This window comes from Canis lupus, chromosome 12 (assembly GCF_003254725.2).
Source record: "Canis lupus dingo isolate Sandy chromosome 12, ASM325472v2, whole genome shotgun sequence".
In the NCBI taxonomy this organism is placed as follows: Eukaryota; Metazoa; Chordata; class Mammalia; order Carnivora; family Canidae; genus Canis; species Canis lupus.
The window spans coordinates 18713930-18737858 of NC_064254.1; the positions used below are offsets into that span (position 1 = coordinate 18713930).

The window sequence follows — 23929 nt, forward strand, 5'->3', positions numbered from 1 at the left end:
TTTTTAAAGATTTATTTATTTATTCATGAGACACAGAGAGAGAGAGAGAGAGGCAGAGACACAGGTAGAGAGAGGAGAAGCAGGCTCCCTGCACGGAGCCCGATGCGGGACTCGATCCAGGACTCCAGGATCACACCCTGGGCCAAAGGCAGACAGACGCTCAACCACTGAGCCACCCAGGCGTCCCAATTCCGTGCTAGACTTGCGACCTCCTGCCCTCGGTGAGAACACCACCAGTAAGAACAGTGCTATAGTGAGAGACATCTCGGGGGCGTTCAAACAACCCCCCAATATTGAAAGAAGACCTTCCAGAGGCTCCTTGTGGAAAACGGGGGAACACATGGCTTTTATCTTAAGATTTAATAGCCTTCCCCGCAGAATCTCTGCCAATGCCTGGACAAACGACACTTCGGACGTGTCTCCAATAGGAAGGTGACCCGGTAGGAGATGAACTTCTCAAGTTAGCCTCTTTGGGAAGCTGAAAGTCCCTTTCTTTCCTAACAGTGGCAGTGCGAACAGTACTACAAGAGAGGTCAGGGTAACTGGGTTTTTGCTTGTTTTTTGTTTTGTTTCGTTTTTTTTTTTTTTTTTTTTTTTTTTTTTTGTATTTTTGCTCACAATTTAGCACGTACAGGGAGAGTTTGGGGAGGAAGTAAGGGTATGATTCGTGGGTTTCTCTCTGAATCCTCTTGGTCTGCTCTCCAGGAGTGAGTCCTTGGAGCCCCGCAGTGCGGAAGTTTCTTTCAATCACCCCTGGGCATTGAGCGTGTGTGTGTGTGTGTGTGTGTGTGTGTGTGTGTAAAACTTGCTGTGAGATTAAGTGAGATAATCAATATACAGTGCTTATCGCATAACTAAACTCCCTAACGTGTTAGTTTAACTGTTATTGTGATTACCATCATCATATTGGTTTCATGTTTCAATCTTCCTTCCCCTCTTAACCCGACTTCATTTTATAGCCCTTGACCCCTTCCTTCCTCAAGAAGCCCACCTGTTTCAGCTAGTTAGTGCCTTCTCTCTGAACCACTTAGTTCTTTTCCTCTTTTCAGCAAGATTGTAGCTTGCCCAGTTTCTGTTCACCTAACTGGCTCCCTTACAAGGAAAAGAGCTTGTGTGTTTGCATGTGCAATTTATACCTTTTCTGGACGCACAACCTACACCCTAATTATTCCCATCTGGTATCATTTTTTTTTTCCTCACGAGATAAAAAAAAAAAAGAAAAACGACTCAATTTTTTTATGCTCTGTATTGCAGAAATTAAGCAAACCTCAGCATACTATCAGCAAATAACCAAAAGGAAAGGGGGAAAATGTGTTAACCTCAAGTTAAAACCTCTTCAAGCTCCACTGGGCTTTAGATTGCTAAGTCTAAACTTTGTTTCAGGAACACTCTGAGGTTAATCAGAATGTTAATTCTTGCAATTTCAGAGCCAAATCGAAAAATGGGGGGAGATCTTTGCGAGAAAGGCTAGAAAAAATCGGTTTGAATTTACCCGCGGGCAGGCGCAAAGCAGCAAATGTCACGTTACTCACCTCCCTGGTGGAAGGTAAGCAAGACGTGTGGCCATTTCAAGAAGTGGCTGAGTTTAACTGTTGGCTGAGGGCTGACATTTTACACGTTTCATGATTAACTGGAAATCACTGCAATTGTTGTGCCCTTATGAGGTGGATGTCAAGCGGCTGCCTGAGAGAAGTTCAAAGGTCTTTTTACTTAGAGGGAGATGGCAATTGTAGAGAGGCCAAGGGACATATGAGAGGGTCCCTAAGCTCTGAAGAGTGCTCGGTTCCAGACTCTAAGGCAGAACAGGGGTCACTTCTGCCACCAGGTGCAGGACTCAGTTTGTGAAACACCCACTTCTGCCACCAGGTGCAGGACTCAGTATGTGAAACACCCTCCGTATGAACTCTTGTGAGAGTAACCCTATAAGCAGCAATCCATTCTCTATCCCTCTCCTTCCCAGCTTCTACGGTCAGTAGTAGGAAACACATTGTCATTTTATGAAACGATTATTGCATTCCCGACCCCTACAGTTATTTTAAAACTCTTGCCACTCCCGGGGCCCTATCTCCTCCTGATTACCTGGGACTTACTATTATTGAAATATGGCTTAATGAAGTCAGTGAGGCCTAGGAGAAAACAGGGTTGAGGATGGTGGTGAGGAAACAAGGAGGGGAGTCACATATGACTTCAGTGTAGATTCATCAATTGTGAATTAAAGACCCATAATTATAACAAGCATGTTCTAATTTGCTCATCATTTTGGGGTTGGGGGTGATATTTATGGTATGTAATAAACAGGATCTTCTACACAATCGAGAACAAGAGGATCTGCAGTTAATTTGTGGGGTGGGGAAGGGATAGGAAATACAGCCAGATGGTCCTAATGAAGGAAGTTGTAGAATTTTCTCTAGAGTCTAACGTGTTGGTCTTGGTTTTTTTTTTTTCTTCTATTTTTATGAATGTGATATTATGACACCCTTGTGGGGAATTGGTTTTTGGAGGAGAGCTTAGAATAAACCATAAAGTCATCACATTTATAGGCATTGCACTTTGCCGTCTTTAAGGCAAAGTTGCCTGGCCCAAACTCACCTTTCAGGGACAGCAGTCACTAAATTTCCTCATCACACTCATTAGCAGTTGACTCTGCCCTCCAGGGGATTGCTAATATCACAGACCTCATTTTGTAAAAAGCAGTTAAGGTCATCTGACCAATTGTGAATTTGGGTGGAGAAGGGACAAAACTGGAAAACCACTGAAATCCCAATATTCGTTTGGCAGTTTTCAGCTTTCTGGATCTGGATTGTTGTAAGCACCAAGCCTGAAGTCTTTTGTTGTTACTATAATAATGATGATTAAAAGTAAGTCATGATCCTTAGAATAATGTAGCTGTTGGATAATTCAATATTTCTTTTTCACGTTTGGTATCTTCCCTTGGACACCTAAGGCCGTGCATTAAAGGGTAATAATGCTTTATTTGAAAGGGGCTTCCACATGAGCTGAAGAACCTCTCAGCTGTCTAGGTTTTCTATAGCTGCTATGTCACCTTGTGCAGTAGAAAATCCTTAAGTAGGTAGATGATGACAAGAACCTCTGAGGAGAAACCTGAAACCTATCAGGGAACTGACAAAGAATAAATATTCCATTGCTGGACAGAAACACTCATTCCATGTATGTTTTGCATATGTTCTTTAATATATGTGAACATGTACACACATGAAATGATGTTTGCATATATTAGTTATTAATAAGAGGTTTTTTCCTAGTACAGTTATAGGAAGATACAAAAGATAATATACAAGATAGAAATACTTTTAAATTTTAAGTTTTATTTAGAGCAGGTGTAACAGGTGCTTTTAAGGGGGGGGTGGAATCTGGCTCAAATATCCAGCCAAGTGTCTAGGTGCAATTGTAAGGTGGCCCTTGAACATGCCTGCCCACCTTTCCTTTAAGAAAAATCCCTGAAAGCTATTCAGGGGATGTCTAGTGAGGACTTGGCTAAAAGGATCATCAGGGAGAGGCTGAGAAGAGCAGCATGAGGAATTTGTTCCATCAACTTTGATGGCTTGAGAATCATTTTTATTTGGGCACCAGCCTCACCTTTGCTTTTGCCCCCAACAGCTGACCTCTTTTGTAAATAACAACAGTTAACCAGGAAGTATCTCTTGTCCTGGGATGACTAAGAACTAGGTGCTGATTATTACCTCTGGTGCTGTCTTTTCAGGAGAAGCTGTTCACTTAGCTCGGGATTTTGGGTATATTTGTGAAACGGAGTTTCCTGCTAAAGCTGTTTCTGAGTATTTGAACCGGCAGCACACGGACCCCAGTGACCTGCACTCCCGAAAGAATATGCTGCTGGCTACCAAGTGAGTGTCCCAGACCCTCAGCCCTCCTCCCTGACTCCCACCCTGCCGCATCACCTCCCTTGGGAAGGAGGTGTTGGGGAGCGGCAATGCAGATCTCATTTGTGGAGCAGGGATGCAGCTCAGTGGTAGAAGTAGTTTTAGCTTTTGCAGCCTGTGGATTGCTGGCTAAGAAGCCCTCCCGGCTCCACCTTGCTGCCCTTCTTCCTCTCCTTCCCCCCGCCCCACCCAAATTGATTATGGGCTGTGGGTTTGCCCTGGTCTCCCTCTATTTCCAAGTTTCTGAGGGAGGTGGTGTGGAGAATGGCCTTATTAATATGAATCCAGGCTTTTTACAGTTCTTATCCCCAACCCTGGGGATGCCAGGCAGACCTTTCTTGGGTTGGTCGTGGTTCCAGTTCTTCCCTAAATCCCTAGGTGCACATTTCTGCCTGGTTTCACATCTCCTTGTCATATGCCCGCTCAGAGTGTCTATATGTCACCCACTTGTACCCGTCTCTACCCGCAGCTCTAATTATTCTCTTTCCAACGTTGCTGTTTGGCATCTTCCACAGACGTAAAATTTACTACAACTCCAGAGGGGAAAATAGTAAATCTCTGGCTAAATTTAGGTCTAGAGCTCATTTGAACTTTTACAGTGGGTTTTCTATTTATTTGATTTACTCCTGTCTTTGGCTTCGGTGTCATATTGTTGGTGTTTTATGGCCGGCTCAGGCCTGCAGTGGGCGGCGCTGCGTGCACCCGCACGTTTCTCTCGCAGGCTCGGTCCAAACAGCGGCGCTCATTTATTTAGTGCTGGAGGACGCGGTTTGTTCCGTTGACAGCGTAATTTAAAGAAATATATGGAAGGCTGAAAAATCATTTGCTCAAATTTGTCCAGATGTTTTTGAGACGTGATTGGAATTTGATTGCCCCTTTCCGCAGGGTCAAAAAATATTAATGTCGCAGAACTTTAATTGCTTACAGACCCTGCTTTGGGCTTTGAAGATTTAGAATGTTTGACTCTAAGCATTTGTTCTCCCCAGTTCAGAATTTCCTTTTTGGCACTTTGGTAATGAGTGCAAACTTAAGGAAAGACTTTAACCATCTCTTCCAACGATCAAAACCTTGGCGCCCATCCTCTTTTTGGAAGGTTTCCTTCTGATGCACCAACTAGCAATATCACAGATCTACTGCCCTCCTGTGCCATACCTTGCCTTGCTGCCTGGTATTGGGGGACCCGTTGGTGCTTTATAAAAGAATGAATGCACTTTGGGGAAAAAATAAAACTAAAGTGTATAAATCAGGTAATAGGATTCCACAAATTCTATCATTTCCCTAAGGAATGCTTGTAACTTCCTCCACCCCATCACCTCTTGAAGCCCTGTGGCTTCACTTACAACACCACTTCTTAACCAGGGGTATCAGAATCATCTGGGGAGCTTTTCCAAGATTTTTATTTGTGGACCTAGCCCCAGGCTCCCTGAATTGGAATCGTGGGGGAAAAGGCATGGACATGTGCATTTGAGCCCCGACGGTGTTTCTGAGGAACCCCCGGCCTAAGAACTGCCCCATTTAGGTAGAACCATTACCCATTTCCTCCTGGTTGTAAGATGTATGTGTGCATTTCAAGTGGAGAAACCCGTAGAGGAGAGGGTAGAGAGAGAGGATACCTGTTAGGATTCTCTACCCACCAGCCTTAAAGCCAAAACCGTTTCACCTGCTGCAGGTGGGGGTGGGGGAGGTATTATCTGTCTTGTTCAGCCATTACTCTTCCTGGGAGTAATCCCCCTGGCAAAGGATGCCCCAGGGTCACTTATATGGGCCTCTAGGTACCTGCCTTGTTTATCTGTTGGCCAGGCCCCATGAGTCAGGCCATCCCAGGGTGGGGGTAGGGGGGCAGGGGCTGGGACTGGAGCTCTGTGGTTTTTCTTTCTCATCACCACCCGCCCCACCCCTCCCACCAGTGGAAGCAGGCTGACAGGAGCAGTCTGCCAGTCTGTGAGAGGCTGTGGCCTTTGGGATGCCATTCCTCTGACTGGTAGCAGAGCCAAGCCATTGGACCTTCCGGGCTAAAACCCTCCTATATTTACCTTCTTGTCCACCTCCTATATTAAAAATTTCTTAAATAAGCTCAATTCATAGTTAGGCACACAGGATTTCTAAGGCTGAGAGGTTCCTCTAAATTGTAGTTGCCTTGAGGAAATAAAAACCTTCAACAAATAAAAATCTACCCTCCCCAGTGTCTTAACCATCTACCTGTAGGTTTTATTTAAACAATGTAGGAATCCTTTTATATTGACAACAATCCTGTTGTACAAAGATTTTTCAGTAGCCTTTACTTAAAAGAAAGAGGAAAAGGGGGAAAATATACCTTCCTTCCCAAATACTACAGGTAAACAGATTTTTGCTTTGGAATCAGCATTCTCTCCTGGAATAAACAGTTGCTTGCCCTAGGCCATGCAAGTCTCTGCAATCTGCTAGTGTGCCAGGGACAGGCTTGTGGCTCAGGGGCCTAAATCTTTCAGGGCTTTTTGAGCCTGATCATCAAGAGGTTAGAGAAGCAGAAGAGAAAAGGGAGAAAGGGTTTTTGTTGTTGTTGTTGTTGTTGTTGTGTTTTTTTTTTTTTTTTTTTTTTTAGAACTGCCAGGTCAGAGCCAAAAATGACTGACTATTCAAAATCAAACGCTAAAGCCTAGCAGATTTCCCAAGCAGAGTTTAAGTGGTCCTGGAATGATGGAGGAAAGACTGGATTTGGGGGGGAGGCGAGGCAAACCTTTGGGATAGAAGGGGTGCATAACTCCCCCCCTCCCCCGCTTTCCTTCTAGTCCCAGCTGCTCCAGAAGGGAGAGCGCTAGGAAGGGAAACAGAGCGGAATCGTCCACATTAGCCTCGGTCTGGTCTCCGGCTCTATGGTGACCGGGCAGACGCCTCTGGGCTCGAGTGAGCGTCTCCTTTCTAATGCCAATGACAACGACACTGAGAGTGATTTCTTTTTTTCTTTTTTTTTTTTTCTTTTTTTTTTTTTTTTTTTTCTTTTCCTTTCCCACGTCTTCGCAGGCAACTCTGTAAAGAATTTACGGATCTGCTGGCGCAGGACCGGACGCCCATCGGGAACAGCAGGCCCAGCCCCATCCTGGAGCCGGGGATCCAGAGCTGCCTCACGCACTTCAGCCTCATCACGCACGGCTTCGGCGCCCCAGCCATTTGCGCCGCGCTCACTGCCCTGCAGAACTATCTCACCGAGGCGCTCAAAGGCATGGACAAGATGTTCTTGAACAACACCACCACTAACAGGCACACGTCTGGGGAAGGCCCAGGTAGTAAAACTGGCGACAAGGAGGAGAAACACAGGAAATGAAAAATTTAAAAAAAAAAGAAAAATGTTTTAAATACAAAAGGAAAACAAAAAAAAATTTAATTTTAGCTTTAAAATGTTGGATTGGCTTTGGAAGAATTATATTAGGTAGAATACACATACAATCAAATTTTAAAAAAAAGAGCTAAATAACTTTAAAAAAAAAAAAAACTGAGGCGCACAACGGAGCAACAATATCGGTTCCCAGTGTCTATTTCAAGATACATTTGGAGACAAACGTCCGGATTTTCCACTTCGGTTCTTTCGAGCTTAGTAATACTGATAAATAAAAGAAAACCATGATTTTCCCCCTTTGGAAAATAAACATAAGACTAAACAGGAGAAAACGCTAACTTATTGGAAGAAAATCGGAGAAACATTGTTGGTGTCAGTGCTTTTGAGAGTTGGTTGACTGAGATGCACGAACTTTTTAATTTTTAATATTTTTTTAGGAAACTCTCTCGCAGTCCCCGCCCTTCCACCTCACCTCACCCCTCTCCCAGCCACCCTTTTCTTCATTGCCCGCCCTCCCTCAAGCTGTCGCGGGGATTTTCCGGGACGAAAAGGAGTGTGGTTAGCCCCTTTGCGTTGTGTTGCGGTCCCCGCGGTGCCCCCGCCCTCCCCCGCCCCGCCCCCGCCCCTGGATCTTAACAATCCGGCACCCAGCACCCCTCCGCCCCCGTTGGCACCCTTGGGAGGGGGAGGGCGAGGGCGGGCGGGGAGGGAGGCCCACGGAGGTGCCGGCGGGGGGCGGGGAGGGTGGGGGGCTGCGGCTCGAGCCGGCCTGCCGAGCAGAGGCTCCTGCGGCTGAGGAAAATCCGGATCAATAAGTTGATTCCGACTCATCATCAGTTCCTTTCAGAAATGTTACTAATTCCCAGCCTTGCCAGCACCTGCATACAGAGAATCTTGCATTTGTTATATTTGTGTCATCTACCAATTTTAAGAACAATAGTAAAAAAAAAACAAAAAAGCACAATATGAATACGTTGATTAGTATGTAATTCCTTCGGAGGGGTATGTACCATTTCATTCTCTTCTGTTTTCCAAAGCTTTGCCCGCATGGTTTATGAGCTTCTTCAAAGAGGACTTGGGCTTCCTACACAATCTATAAGGTACAGAGAAAAAAAAAAAATCCGATCCCTTTTTAATCAAAGCCTGTGTGTCAGAATTCTGCAGGTGCACTTCTTTAAAGAAGCTCAAAGGGAATAATTTAGAAAGTGGCCAATAAGAGATTGAAGCAGCTTTGAGTCTAGTTGTTAACAGATACCTCAACACGGAATTCTAGGGGAGGGGGAGCTGAAAAATGAATTTTAGGGGAGAAGAATAAGTGTTCTTGGAGCCCAATGTTTTAGCAATATTGCCCTGCCTTTGATATAGATTCCATTTCTCTGGGCTCTTTGGTGATTGCTGTTTTAGCGGGCAAGGAAGCAGCTTTTCAAGTGGTCGTGGGGAGGAGGGTGGTGAGAGCTCCCGTGTTTCAGCAACAATTGCTTTCTTACAAGATGCTTTATGAATAAGACACTCCCCCCTCCAGACGCACACTTGTTTTGGCATATAATGGCAAAATAATGAATGCAAAGTGAAAGGAGATGTATTTCAGCTTTGAATTTTACCGTCTGTATACACTGGGACTATTCCCAGTAGATAAAGTTTCCTGCGTTTAATGTCTCTCATTCTGGCAGCCCTGCTCCTTTCCTGGGGTCATCTGAGCATTATCATGAAACAAGATCTGGAACCCGTTGTCCTCATCCTCCCCAAAGCAGTGGGGAAATCCACCCCCCAGTGGTCTCTAAATTTAGTGTTGATACATGCACCTCTTTATACAAACTAGACCTTAGGACCTTTGCAACATCCCTGAAAGATAAAGATCCAGATGTCAGTTCTGCAGGATTTACACTTAGGATCTACTGGGACTCTCAGTTCTGCCGCCCCCATGCATGGGCTTTGGCCTTGAGGGGAGGTTGGACTACTGGGATTTAGGCACCTGCTGAGAGCTTTGTGCGGACACTTTTATGGGGGGAGGGAGTTAGGGAGCTGGTTTCAGGTCACCAGGAAGGTCCAAGCAACGGTTAATGTCACACCCCAGTCCATCTACCGCTAGCTCCTTTGGGGGCTTCTGGGTGTGCAGGGCTCAGCCCTAGACGAGGTGACATACAAAGGCTGGGAACTAAACCTTACGGAGAGTGTAGACACTCCATCTCTCCCCAGCTGAGAAGCCTGCGCCTTTGTCGGAGGGCCTGGCCGCTTGCATTATATGTATTCTGATTGCAAAAGGCCAGGAGAAACCACACTGAAAACCATCGTCTCCTTTCCTTGCAGGGCAACGCGCCCCACGCGTGTGACGTGCGAGAGACGCGATGGACGCGCCTTGCTCTTACTGTGCAGGTCCTGAGAGCGTGTGGGCCACTCGCGCCCAGTCGTGTTGAGGACATAGAATCAGCCGCTGGAGAGGCCTCGGGCCGCGCGGGCCCTTTTCGCTCTCGGTCTCACCCTAAGGGCTAAGGCGACCGAGAAAGCCCCATTCTCCAGTAGGTAATGGGGCGGCGCCACGCGGGCTGCAGGCGGGGAGGGTCTCAGCGCTGCCCTTGCCCTTTGCTACCAGCGGCCGCTCCGGGCGCCTGCTCCAGCAGAGCGAGTGGCCTAGACACGTCCGGGGAATCGAGAGCTTCCCCAGCCTTTGGCAGGACGAAAACTCTTTCTCCTCACGCTCCTAAAGGCGGGTGATGGGATAGGAATTGTCCTATGTGGCTACGCAGTCTCTCCTCATCTCCCTTCGCCCTCATTTGAGGGCTGCTCCCGCGCCCCGCCGAGTAGAGCCCTCTGCGCGCTTCCCCGCCCCACCCTGGCGAGGAGAGCCCACTGCCGCCGCCGCCGCCGCCTCCTCCCCCACTTCTCCTTTTATGTACGACCCCCACCCCTTTGCTTTCGTAAGCCAGGCCCGCTACGTTTATCTGATAATTGAGTTATTAAAAGATTTGGTTTCCTTGGGCCCATAAATCAATAAACAGTAGGATTAACGCAAGAGTTTGCCTTTTAAGTCAAGGGAAACATTTAAAACAAGGCCTTTTGAGCTTTGTTTTCAAACCAAACAGGTGAGTCGCAGCTCTTCCTCCACCCCTGCACTCTTTAGGCATTTTATCCATGCCGCCTGCCCCCTCCCGAATGCTCAGTCCGAAACCCAAATAGCTAAAGATAGAAAAAGAAAAAAAAAAAAAAAAAAAAAAGGGAGTCAGGATGTGGCCGCGCTGCCTTCACACTTTCCACTTTGCAAGTTCCTTTGGAGGTTCCAAAGGTCTCCTGTCCATTCTCTGTCTAACCCCGCCTCCTCCTACAGGTATTAACGGGTCTCAAGGGAGAAGAAAAAAAAAAAAAAAGGAGGGAGAACTCCCTGAGAGAGTCTTCCACCATCAAAATCATCTTTATTTTCTCCCCCAGCTGGGAAAGTAACTTTCTCTCACCACCTCCACCCCCAAAATTATCTTGCATTTTCCTTCCTTCTCTCTGGCTCCACATCCTTAGTTTTCTCCACTCCCCCCCCCCCCCTAAAGAACCAGAGAGGCTTTCAAAGACCTAGCTGTTTTATTTTCTTTGGCCAAGGAAACCACTTTCTCTCAAGCAATTATTTCATATCCTATGAAAACTTTGGTTGAATGGAAAACCTGAAGCCCCGGACTTATCTACACACTGTTCCTCTGGTACAAAGCCTTACTTAAAAGGGCAACTCCTTCCTACTTAGAGTGTTTATAGAGAATTTGTCATCACATCTGATATCCTGTATGCGTAATACATTATGTGGAAAGGAAATAATAACCTTAAGCCATCTGATGTTGCCTCAAGAGCCCAAACAGTGTTTCCCCTCCTGTGCCAATATATGTTAAATTATCTGGGTTAAAAAGAGAAAGAAAAGAAGGAAAGAGAGGAAGAAAGAAAGAAAGAAGAGTAAGAAGAAATATCAAAATACAAAATTCATTTTTGTTTTCTTTCAAAAAGTGTAATGAACACTATTCTTTAAATGCCAAAATTGACTCCACTGTTGAGTTGGTCTCTAATTCACTAACATTGTTTTTGCCACACAATCGAGAAATATCAATCTATTGACTCTTCAGAAGAAGAGTTCTGGAGGGTATCCATGTTAAGTTTGTATATATTTATTTATGCTTAATTTAATGGGAATGTGTAAATATGGCAAGTAGTTTGGGATTATTTATCTGTGAATCTATACCTCTGTGAATGGGTGGTTAAAAAAAAAAAACAAGAAAAAAAAAAAAAAAAGCTTGACCCTAGGTAGAATCCTATCTGAATTTTTCTTTGTTCTTTATAGACAAGCTGTTATGGTAATGGGTAGAAATTGGTTTATTGTCCAGTGTTGATCTGATTTACACAAATAAAAAGACTGTTGTGTTTTTGTTGTGTTTTCATCTTCAGTTTCTTGAATATGGACATTGTTTAATTCTACAGACAGAAAAAAAGGATAGCCAAGAATTTTTTTTCTTTTTGTCCCCTCTCACTGAAACACAGGCAATGTTTTCGTTACAACATAAATACAATAAATTTTGCTTCTAGAAAAACAGACCCTTTTGTTTTCACTAGGAGGTGTTTTTTTATTTTCTCAATTCCAAGTTGACACTCGTCTCTCCTATTTCTAACTAGATTTGCAATAAAAGCTCATGTTAACTGCATCTCTTCGTTGATTTTGCCCTTTAAAAAATGAGGCGTCAAATTTACTTCCCAGGTAACTAAAAAAGACTCTGTGTCCCAGTAATTAAAGAGCTTTGGGTCCAAGTCAGAGATGATGCTCCCCTCTTACTGCTAACGGGATAGTGTTCTGGCATGTTGTTCCTCGGAGGAAATGGTGCAGGAGATGCCCACAGGGCCAGGTATGGTTCCTGCACCCTAGCCTTGGGATCTGGAGGAGTTAAATGGCTTATTTCAGGATTGAACCCAACCCTGACCTCACCAGCTGTGCAAGGCCCTCCATAAACAAATGAGGAACAGTTCCTTTGACCCAGAGGAGGAAAAAGACATAGTTGTCTTAGGACGTTGGTTCTTACCTTAGGCTCAGAGGCTGCCCAGAGAAGCCAGAGCTTTTCTCATTTGGGTTAATGGGCTGCAGCCCAGCCCTAATGGGCTGCAGTGATCAAACATCTTCTCAATCTGTATTTCATCCCAAGGCTTGGGCGTCTTCCCTGAGGCGAGGAAAGTAAAGTCATCCAATATGTTACCCAGTTTGGACAAGTCACTGTTTCTCTTTGGGCCTCAGGTCTTTATCTGTAAAATGTGGGCCTCCTAGGGTCCTTTCCAACATCCAAATATTGCCTAGTTTAATTATAAAAAGCAGAAACAGTAACGTGTTCATACATTTAAGGATAATCAGCAAAGTAGAGTCTTGGTAACTCCAGATTTTGAGAGTACTTAGCATGTAGTTGGTGCTCAGTTAATTAATAATATGCCTCCTATATCAATTTTCTGTTTTTCAGGTGAATCATTCCCAGTTCTGGACTTCCCTATAGGGAAAGACAGAAAGGACAATGGAATCTGCTTTATGTGAGATTTTCCACTTCTTGGCTTCCTTATTAACTAAAGAAAGGTGGGGGAGGGTATCATGGTTAGAACTATAAATGGCTAAATCACAGAACCACCACCCCACCCCACCCCAAAAAAAGAAAGAGAAGTAGAAGGAAGGAAAGACTTGCAAGGGAAATGTGATTAAGAGGTCATGCAATCCATTTATCTATAACGAAAATAGGTATATGTATTTGTGGCTCAACTGTATTACTTTGAGTTTCCTTTTCATTTGCTTTTCGGAGAGTGAGGGCTTGGTGACCACTGGGATTATACAAAGGGGATGGTGAGTAATTTCCCTATCCTATGGCAAATCTTCCTACAGAAGAGAAGTGTCAGCTCCAACTCTGGAGCCACAGACCTGCCATCTATATTATCCCATAGGTAAATTCCAGACCACCTCCCCTTCCCACCACCATTTGACAAGGAGAGTATCTGAGACAATCACCTTTACTAGGTAAAACCCAGGATCCTGAGGGTCCCACATGTGAGAAAAGAACTAAGGGAAGACATAGAAGGAAAAACTAGAAAGGGAAGGAAAGGGGTAGGAAGCCTGAGAGGGCCATGCCTAACAAATTGGCCTCGTCGTAGCTCCCCAGTCCCTTTGTTACTGTTTCACCAGGCTGCGGGGGGAGTAAGGAAAGCCACAGCTGGACCCGCTAGGCCGCTAGGCCGCGGACCCTGACCACAGGCCCTGCACAGGGGCCCCGGGTAACCCTGGAGGAAGTGTCGCTGCCTCCCCTGCTGCCAGGAGGCAGCCAGCCGGGTTGAGCGGCTTACAGTGCCCCCAGAAGCCGCGGGCCCACCGGTATTAGCGGCTTAAGGACCCTGATTAAAAATAATGCTAGGAGGAAGACTCGATTATTTTTTTATGAGGCCACATTCTTTTCCTTCGTTTGCAAATAACAGCCCCGTGGGGTCCTTCCCCTGGGAACCCCGGGCAGTCAGAGCTTAGAGCCACTAGAGAGACGCTGGCCCGAAGGGATGTGTCCCTTCCTGGGGGCGATCACGGTTCCCTGACGCAAGCCGCCTTCCACGCTTGGACTTCGAGGGCGGTTGTCTGTCATGTAGGAGCCTCGGAAATTAAACGCGCAGCTCGCAAGTCCATTAATTTTAGCTTCCCATTAATCTATTTATAAGTGAGCCGGCGCTGGCTCTATAAATACAGTCCTATAAAATTGAACTCCTTCCCATAAATCTTCCAAGTTGTTTATTTACATGTATTCCCTCGCCCTCTAACGAGCCTCGTTTAAACCTGGGGAAGATTCGGGGCCGACTTGACCCGGGATGGGGTGTGCTCACCCCTCCCCTAGCTTCCCGGTTGCAATCGCAATGGTGGGCTCCTGGGGAAGGAGGGAAACGCACGGAGGCAGAGGGGGTGGGGGGGAAAGAGGGCGAAAACTCATTTTTCCTTCTTGACTTTGTTTCCTTGTTTCTATCCCAAACTCACGCTCTCCATATTTCCCATCACAAGCTCCACGTTGATTTATATCGTCATAAACAGCAGTCTTGAGACTATAGCTTCTTTCATAGCTTGGGGTGAGCTCCTTTTTCACTTCCCTAGCAGCCACTACTTTTAAATCAGGACTCATAAATAACCCCGTCGCTTCTTTAGGATGAGGTCAGTCAAACGTCTCGTCGGGTCCCCTTTCTTGCTTGGATCCCTCCTTGCCCTCCCCCCAGGTCACAGGCTGGCACACTCCCAGCGCCTCTCCCGCACGTTTCCAGAACGCAGCCCCGGACAGCAAGGTCGAGCCTGGGCACCAGAGGGGTGACGGTGACCCTCACACCCGGGCAAGGTGTCGGGCGAATGCGCGTACCACGCGTGCGCCACCCCTGCCTCCGCCGGCCTCCGCCGAGCCGGTGCACACCGCGCGGCTGCCCGAGCCTAGGCACGCTCTCCGCTTGCAGGGCCGGGTGTCAAGAATCGCGCACGCGCAGACACTCGCGCCGCGCCGCCCCGGGGCGCAACTCCAGCTCCCGCGCTCCTGCCCAGGGCGCGGCACCCGCTGGCAGGGGTTTCTACTGTGCGTGCGCCCTCAGGACTGAGGCGGCGTTTGCAAAAGAGCTGTAATGTGGGCCGGTGTGTGTGTGTGTGTGTGTGTGTGTGTGTGTGTTCAGATTGAGGGAGCAGTTTTGTCACACAAGTTCAATACGTTCCACGTAGGTCACAAGCGAGCAAGGTCAGGCGGTGATTTTTTTCTTTTTCTTTTCTCCCCCCCCCCCCCACTTGTTCAAAACCTATGGGGTCTGTCCACCCTGCTTCTTTTAGCTTTCTCTCTTCTCTCCAAAGGGCTGCAGCCTTCTGGAACTGACTCGAGAGGCGTCCAGACCCAAGTAGGGGTCACACCTGCTGCCGGGAGAGGCCTCTGCATAAAAATGCTTTTTAAAATCTTTAAAAAGCAGTACAATAGCCAATGGACTTAGCAAAGCGTGACTTGCCCAGACCGCAAGGAAGGCAACTCTGGCAGTCATCTGTAACTCGCCCACCAGTTAACCCACGTCCTGGACGTGCCCGTTAGTGGAGATCTTAGCCAACGTTTCTAGGGTGTAGCTGTTGAATGTCATTAGCCAACACATTTAGCTGGAAAGGGGGTTTAGGGCAGGGCCTATATGCGTAGAGTATTTTGGGGACGTCACAGTCTGCGCTCTGTAAGAGTCAAATGTCCCTTCCTGTAAGGACATTTATCAAAACGACCGGCGAAAAGAAGCTGGCACAAGAATAGTGGGGGTATAGAGACGTGGGAAGGGGACTGGGCTTGCGAGGCTTTTCTGAGGTGGAAACTTGACCCAGGTCAGGCCGGTATGGTATACCACGGAGACTGACGTGAAGGAGGCTCAGGAGGACAGAGCCAACCACCCAAAGAGTTGTAGCGCTCGCCGTGCAAATCACTGGGTCCCGGGCCGCTAGAACCTGGCGTTCGAATACACAGTTAGAAGCTAGGCAGCTTGGGGGATCCCTGGGTGGCTCAGCCGCTCAGCGCCTGCCGCCTGCCTTCGGCCCAGGGTGTGATCCTGGAGACCTGGGATCGAAGCTAGGCAGCTTGGGAACACCTGATCACAGAATCACAGAAGGGTCCAGCCAGTGGCTAAGTGGGAAAAGTGAGGGTGACCATAATCTGAGTTTCTAAGGAAATAGGATTTTAGACAGTTTCTACACAGTAGTTTTTACTGTTGAAATGTGGACCATTCTAGGTTTTGGAAAGGGGCCGGGAAGGGTTGTACAAAATGACTAGGAAAATCACAGTCAGGCAAAGAAAACAATATAAAACTAAAGCAAACCTCAGTGTTCCATCAATCCTCACACACACACACACACACACACACACACACACACACATCCACACAAAGGAGAAGGCGCCAGCACTAACTTTGACATCAAGGTATTAACAGTGGACCAGGATGAATTTTGTGTAAATGTTATCCTCCTTTATACAAATTCTACCAGGAAACTAGGTGAGAGACTTCTGGGGGAAGGAGGCACATATTGTAATTAGGGCTATTTACACACACACAAACACACACACACACACACACACACTTCACAATATGGAAAGTCCTCCAAGACCCGGACTAAACAAAAAACAGCCACAGTGAAGCAACATTTACCAGTGTGAATTTTCTTTGCCATGAGAGATCCATGTGTTGGAAAGATTTTTGTTTTCAGGTCTTAGGTTTCAGGGCTCTTATTTTCAAGATCAAATTCTTAAAAAAAAAAAAAAAAAAAAAGAACAAACCAAGATCAAATTCTTTTGGCCAGAGATTCCTAAAAATATGAAACTTTTCAAGAGTTGAGGCAGAAGCACACTTGACTCTTTTTAATACGTTGTTTCACACATTTTCCCTTTTATTGTCTTTAGGAAGCAGAGGGCACAGGTGTGAGCCCTACCAACTAAACGGGCCCACTGAGTGATTCATTCACTTTTACGCTCAAACTAAATATTCTTTTCTTTTTTAAAAAATAAGAGCCATTCAAGACAATGGGGCCAAATAATCCAAAGAAGGATCTAGCTGATCTGGGTCCCCGCGACCTTTTACCCTTCCTTTAATTCTCAATAGTGAACATCTGTGTTTGGTGGCCAATGTCTGAAAGTAATAAAGACAATTAGAGCATTTTATTTTTTCTTGGGAGAGAGGGGTTTGGTTTTGGTTGACAGTGTATGGAGGTAAAAACTTTGTCTAAGACACTGTTTGCAGGATTAAACTAAGAGAATATCAATGACTAGGCCTTGCTGCTTGGTAGGCCTTGAGAAATTGAGCATAATAATTATGTAGACTGAAGTTATCGGTAATTCATATTGCTCCATTGTTTATGAGTCTGTGGACAATTTTTAAAAATAACCTATCATTTATCAACTCTACCACAAAAAAGAAAAAAATGTCCACCTTGTTCTGAAGTTTCTTCCAGTTGTGAAGACTGTTAAATTAGGTTCCTGAATACAGGCTCCCTCTTCCACCACTTTTATGAAAGTTGCTCTTCTCTCCCTTCCACCTAAGAACTATCATCAAGCCAGAGCCAAACAACTTGACATGTTAATTGATTGAAAAGTATTTTAACTTTTGGCATGTAAAACTGTGAAGTCCACTGATCTTGAGATTATTTGAAAGGGTCAAAGTTCTGAAAGAATAAGATAGTCTAGAGATAATCAGTTAGAGAAATTTATCTCCTAAATGATGTCAAGGTTTTTCTTAGTATGTGTTTTTCTAGTATGTGTTGTCCTCTTGGCACTCTACTGTTGGTTTTTGATGATGCAAAGGTGGTTTCTTGTAAAGGACATATAGATGTCCTTGTATGAATGAGGAGACCTGTTATATACCCATGCAGGAAGCTACATAACTTTTTTTTAAAGATTTATTTATTTGAGAGAGAGAGAGAGAGAGTGCGCATGTGTGTGGATGAGGGGCCATAGGGAGAGAATCTTTCAACAGACTCCCCCACTGAGCGAGGAGCCCAATATGGGGCTGGGATCCCACAACCTTTGAGACCATGACCTGGGATGAAACCAAGAGTCACTCAACTGACTGAGCCACCCGGTTGCCCCACTACATAGTTTATTTTTTAAAGGATTTTATTTATTTATTCATGAGAGACAAACAGAGAGAGAGAGGCAGAGACACAGGCAGAGGGAGAAGCAGGCTCCCCGGAGGGAGCCCGATATAGGACTCGATCCTGGGACTCCAGGATCATGCCCTGGGCCAAAGGCAAGCGCTAAACCACCGAGCCACCCAGGGATCTCCACTACATAATAATTTTTTTTTAATTGGAGTTCAATTTGCCAACATATAGCATATCACCCAGTGCTCATCCTGTCAAGTGCCCCCCTCTGTGTCTGTCACTCAGTCACCCCATCCACTACATAATAATTTAAAAATATTGGGTGAAGTTAAAGTTGAAGAGTGACCATATTATAGACTATATTATATATGAATAGTATATGTTGTATATAATATATATATATATATATATATATATATATATATGTATATCTCCTGGAATCTCAGTTGCAGTGAAACTTTTTAAAAATGGAGGTCATTTGGAAATATTTTTAATGTTCTAAAATTTGTAGAAGGGTGTGTATTTAAGAAACAGAGCATGAAACTTTAAGATGAGGGTAGAGTTCTCCTGTCCACTAGACACTGGATGGCTTCTGTGCACGTCAACACTCTAATGCGTACACAGAAACGTGAGTTTGTAGTCGAATTGTTCTACATTTAATCACATATGTGCATAGGCACACACACAAGACTGTTTTCATTCACCATTTCCCCTTGATGTTAAACACGTGTTGGGAATTGTGGAACTCTGACTTCTCCAGATCATATTTGTGACTTTGTTCTTACACATGCAGTTTAGAAACCTACAAGGTGATAACTAGGTTATTCTTCCTCTCTCTCTCTCTCTCTTTTTTTTCCTGTTAATAACTCTGTCCTTCTTCCTTTTCTCTCCCCCACTGGTTTCACCCCTCCCCAGCATTCTGTCAAGCAGTAGGCTGTAAAATAGTTATCCAGACCAGCAGCCAGGCAAGTGCCGGTTGAGAGTAATTTCTGCCCCAAGCATTTAGCCCAGGGCAAAGCAAGCGTGCTCTCTAACTGATCAACCTGGATATTTCATTATTCATTAATTTACTGTTTAACCAAATCCCACTCATTATCAGAGGCAACGCTTGGCAGAGCCCAGCGAACAGTAGCAGTTGGTGTCAGGCGTGGAGAATTGGCCCATTTGATCCTGGGCTGTTTTATTATTCAACACCACTGACTGAGAAAAAGGTCCATGAATAATAAAGAGCCAAAGCGTGTTTGAACTGAGAAGCATGACACAGCCTTACAAAACAGCAGTTAGAAAATTAAAGGCAAGGTGGCCCAGACTTTGCATTTTTTATCTTGGCTGTGGGCACAGACACTTATATCCCTACATTGTTTTCAGTGATTTTTTTTTAAGTCCTTAAGACAGAGGCATTTGTTTCAGTCAGTCTCACCCTTTCAAAACAGACCATTGAAGAACTCAGGAGTGAACTTACACAGCAAGAAACAAACATGCCTCCAGATGGGAACTTGAAAATGTAATTTCTAACCTTATAATCAGTTAGGTCCTTTGTGGCCCTTCCGAGCAATTGGGAAGATTTGGGTGATTTTAATTCTCCTTTGGACCTGCCATGATTCATACCCTGGGTTAGTTTAATAATATAATTCATGATGCTGATCAAACACATGTTAAATTCCTTGCCTGTCCAACTAGTTCCTTGATAAGGCTTTGGGTCCATGAGTGCCTGGCCACAAAGGTCACATAAGAAGGGCTTTAGGGATCCTCTAGGTAATATCTAAAATCTCATTACTATGAGAGAAGGGTCTATGAAATATATGGGGATGAAGGGAGGAGTTTATGCCCCCTCGGAAGCATCTTTTTTTTTTTTTTTAGTGTACCGAGGTAGTAGTGGTCATGAATTCTTTCAGGCTCTGTTAGGTCTGCACTTGTCGAATCCAGTAGTGGTGGGCTTGAAAGTATGACTGCCTTTGGACTATTTATCCTATCATTCCACTCATGTATCCTTTTTACTCACTGACTAATAGAGTCTTTGAATAAGCATGATGAGACCTAAAACAATAATGATAACAGTACCTTTTGTAACAGCTGCCTTTTACTGCCTAGCACCTCCTTCACTTTATCCACACACTGCGAAACTTGTGCAGAGAAATAGGGCCCAGGGGCTGTGGCTCTTCTATTTTGAAGAGTAATTGAGTAATAGCTGTGTAGGAAAAAGTTTCTTGCAACCAATAAAGCAACCATTTAGGCTGCTATACTCATCAAATGTTTTATATATACATATATAACATCTATCTATCTATCTATCTATCATCTATCATCTATCATCTATCTATCATCTATCTATATCTATATATCTATATCTATCTATATCTATCTATCTATCGTCTATCTATATAAAAAATGTTTCAAGATTCTTCATAACCTGATCAGGGTAGAACTGCCTTGGTGCTAAGATACTTAGTGTGACACATGAAAGACTCATCCAAAGATATCGATGGTGAGTCAAACTTTGCATTATTTTTTTAATGTTCAAATCAGTAAACAAAAGTTGAAAACACTAGAAGGAGGCTTGGCTTTTTCTTTCCTCAGGATATTCTTTTGCCTGCCTTGGATGGATTTGGAAACTTTTGTTAGTATATTAAATTTAAAGTAGGACGGGATGTTAGCATGGAAAAGATTTTTCTAACATCATCAACCTGAACACTTCATTTTACAAATGCTTAGAGAATGGCTCATCCAACCTTGTGCATGTAGCTCCTGGTAGAACCATAATTAGTTCCAAAGTGCTTTTTCATTTATAGAAGGTCTTAGGGCTTTGGTTTTTATTCTAGATAAGGATGTTGGATTTTTTTCTACATATATTTTGGTGGTGGTTTTGAAGAAGAGGCTTTACAAAAATTCTGATCCCATAAGGACTGAAGCACAGTATTTTGAAAAACAGATCTCTTACAAAGGATACTCTTTTGGCATTGCAATTTTTGGCACTAATTATAAAAAGAGAATTAAAATCGTTCTCCCAACTTAGTGGGATTGGAGGATCAGGAAAATAAGATGAATAACTCCATTGTTTTCCTTCCTAATACAGCGGAAAAGATTGTTCACTTTTATTTTTTTTAAGATTTATTTATTTATTTATGATAGACAGAGAGAGAGGCAGAGACACAGGAGGAGGGAGAAGCAAGCTCCATGCCTGGAGCTTGACGTGGGGCTCGATCCCAGGACTCCAGGATCGCGCCCTGGGCCAAAGGCAGGCGCCAAACCTCTGAGCCACCCGGGATCCCCAGATTGTTCATTTTTAAATAGAAGTGAGAGTAAGTTAACATTAAGTGTGAACATGATTGAAACCTAGGACAAAGTTAATACCTTGACTTCTCAGATCCTACCAGCCCTCATTAAATCATAAAACCACACACACTTGAGTATGACCACATATAAAGAACTCCCAAAGTGAAGAAATCAGGCAATTTTAAAAAATACTGATGTCCGAGTTCCATCCTCTGATGTATTTGTTCTGATACACTAGTTTTGCTTCAAAAGATCCCTAGGTGATTTTAATGTACACAAATCAATGCTTTATGTTCTCAGAGCATTTTCTTCAAAATATAGCACTTACTGCATTGTCCTATTATAAAAATTTCTCTCTGGCCACCTTATATTATATACCTTAAGTGTAAAGGCCATGTCTTAATCAACTAACATAAAACATGGCATATTGTAGTTACCAATTCATTTAATAGATTCTTCTTAAGTTACTAAATTGTAGGATTTGGGGATACCTCAGTAAAAAGATACATCTGGTCTCTTACCTTGTGAAATTTGCAGTGTTTTGTCCTTGAAGACAAATGCCGATTCTGCATTTGTCAATCTCTCTAGGATTAGCTGATAGCTGGCCAAGAAACATCTTACTACAGCAGGTTATTATTGAGTGCCTCCTATGTGCTAGCCATTATGCTAGGTCTTGGCTACATTATAGTAGATGAACTGGACTACAAACGCTCTTGGTTGAGGCATAGTGTTGTATCTGCTCTTTGGATTGGCCCATCAGTGTCTCCTAGACTCTGTACACTTGCGAGACTTTCACTAACCTATGTAATGAATCTCAGATTTTTAAAATCTAAAAGATTTCTCAGATTTTAAAATTTAAAAGATTTTGGGATGCCTGGGTGGCTCAGCAGTTGAGCATCTGCCTTTGGCTCAGGGTGTGATCCTGGAGTTCTGGGATCAAGTCCTGTATCAGGCTCCCTGCATGGAGTCTGCTTCTCCCCTCTGCCTGTGTCTCTGCCTCTCTCTCTGTCTCTCATGAATAAATAAATAAACTATTTTTTTAAAAAGTCTAAAAGATTTCATTACCTACATAATGAATCTCAGATGTCTAAAATCTAAAAGATTTCTTTTGGGGATCCCTGGGTGGCTCAGCAGTTTAGTGCCTGCCTTTGGCCCAGAGCGTGATCCTGGGGTCCTGGGATCCAGTCCCACGTCAGGCTTCCGGCATGGAGCCTGCTTCTCCCTCTGCCTGTGTCTCTGCCTCTCTCTATCTCTGTGTCTCTCATGAATAAATAAATAAAATCTTAAAAAAAGAAATATATATCTGGATATTTTATTTTTTAATATTTTATTTATTCATGAGAGACAGAGAGAGAGAGAGGCAGAGACACAGGCAGAGGGAGAAGCAGGCTCCACGCCCAGAGCCCACCCTGGGACTCGATCCCGGGACTCCATGGTCACGCTCTGGGCTGAAGGTGGCGCTAAACCTCTGAGCCACCCGGGCTGCCCTGGATATTTTAATATAATATGCCTCATCAACATTTCCTTTTAAATCGTAGATTAGTATCCATTATGTAGATAAAATAATTGCATTTGCATTTCACTTTATGTAGTATTTTCATTAATTTAAGTAACTACACTGAATTTGATCCTTGCAACAAGATTGAGATATAAGGTGGGTACTAAAGCACCTCTCTTGGTTTTATAGGTAGGAAACCTAGGTTCAGGTTTAGAAAGCAGGCTCACCTTGCAGGAAAGTGGCAGGGCACATAAGTTGGATGCTCTTGCTATCATTCCATACTGCCATACTTAAGTATGTATCCAAACATGCCACAGAAATGCACAGAGACTTTTTATAGTACTTAAAATGTAAAACAATACAGCTAGCATATTAATGTATAATAGCATGATATATATTTTAATAATTTATTAATTTACATCAACTGGACAAAGATGTGCATATACACTTGTGAGAAGTTTGAACTACAGAAAATTTTAAAGGGATGCAGTGTTACTTCTTTCAAGTAATAGAAGTGGACCTGCAATAATTAAATCTTCCTTTTAGAAGTCCTTAGAGTACTAACTTTGATTAATACATAAGATTGGCTTGTAATTATACTCTCAATTATTTGTATGTAAATGGGTGCTCCCCAAGTGCTTGAGGATACTGAAAACGGTGTATTCTCTTAAACAGTTTATATACTCTCCCTGTAATCTTTATTTACACTAGCAATTTGTTCAGCAAGTCTTTTCTCCATTGATATGGTAAAGACAAACTTCACTCAGCCCGATCTTTGTTAGATCAGAAATTCTGATTTAAGTGATTCTGAATTAATGAGGTTTTACTTTATTTGCAATGTAATAGGTTTTCCACCACACATCTGCCTTTACATACACATATAACCTTATTAATATATGTTTTTCCACATTTAAAAATATTCTGCTGAGCTAATGACTTGATTTATCAATGAATCTGAGATGTTTCAAATTATTTTATAGCTTCTTAGTATAGACTTGCCTTAGTCCATCTGTAGCAGTGGAGGAAAAATTCTGTTTCCTTAAGTCCTTTTATGAGGGTGCCAAAAGGTATAAAAATATGAAGCCATTTAATAGCCAAGCTCTTTGAAAGTACCAAGCACACATAGTGTGCATGCTAAGTTTAATCACACTGATGGATTTCCATGTAATGTCTCAATTCCAGACTCCCTCATTAGTGCAGTCAATCTTGAAGTTCTCCCCGGTGAGTGAAGGGTGAAGGTGACTTGGACACCCGTGAGAGGGTGGCAGGAGATTGCCAACACCCAGAAAAAGACAGTGGGAAAAAGCTCTACCATATGAGGCTATAATCCTAGCTGTGGT

General features: G+C 44.0%; 1 protein-coding gene across 5 annotated transcripts in view; it reads left to right on the top strand.

Annotated features, from left to right (window-relative positions):
• TFAP2B (transcription factor AP-2 beta) overlaps positions 1-13413 on the top strand; it is a 31787-nt gene extending 18374 nt beyond the window's left edge. For 2 of the 5 annotated variants that reach the window (XM_025419011.3, XM_025419013.3), the window contains 3 exons: positions 1428-1546; positions 3722-3863; positions 6900-7544. In XM_025419011.3, the coding sequence (XP_025274796.1) occupies positions 1428-1546; positions 3722-3863; positions 6900-7200 (562 nt within the window). In that variant the 3' untranslated portion in view covers positions 7201-7544. Of the gene's footprint in view, positions 1-1427; positions 1547-3721; positions 3864-6899; positions 7545-8249; positions 11607-12677 lie in introns of those variants that run through there. The other 3 variants (XR_007401170.1, XM_025419010.3, XM_025419012.3) reach the window with 3 other exon arrangements.
• The last annotated feature ends 10516 nt before the right edge of the window (positions 13414-23929 follow it).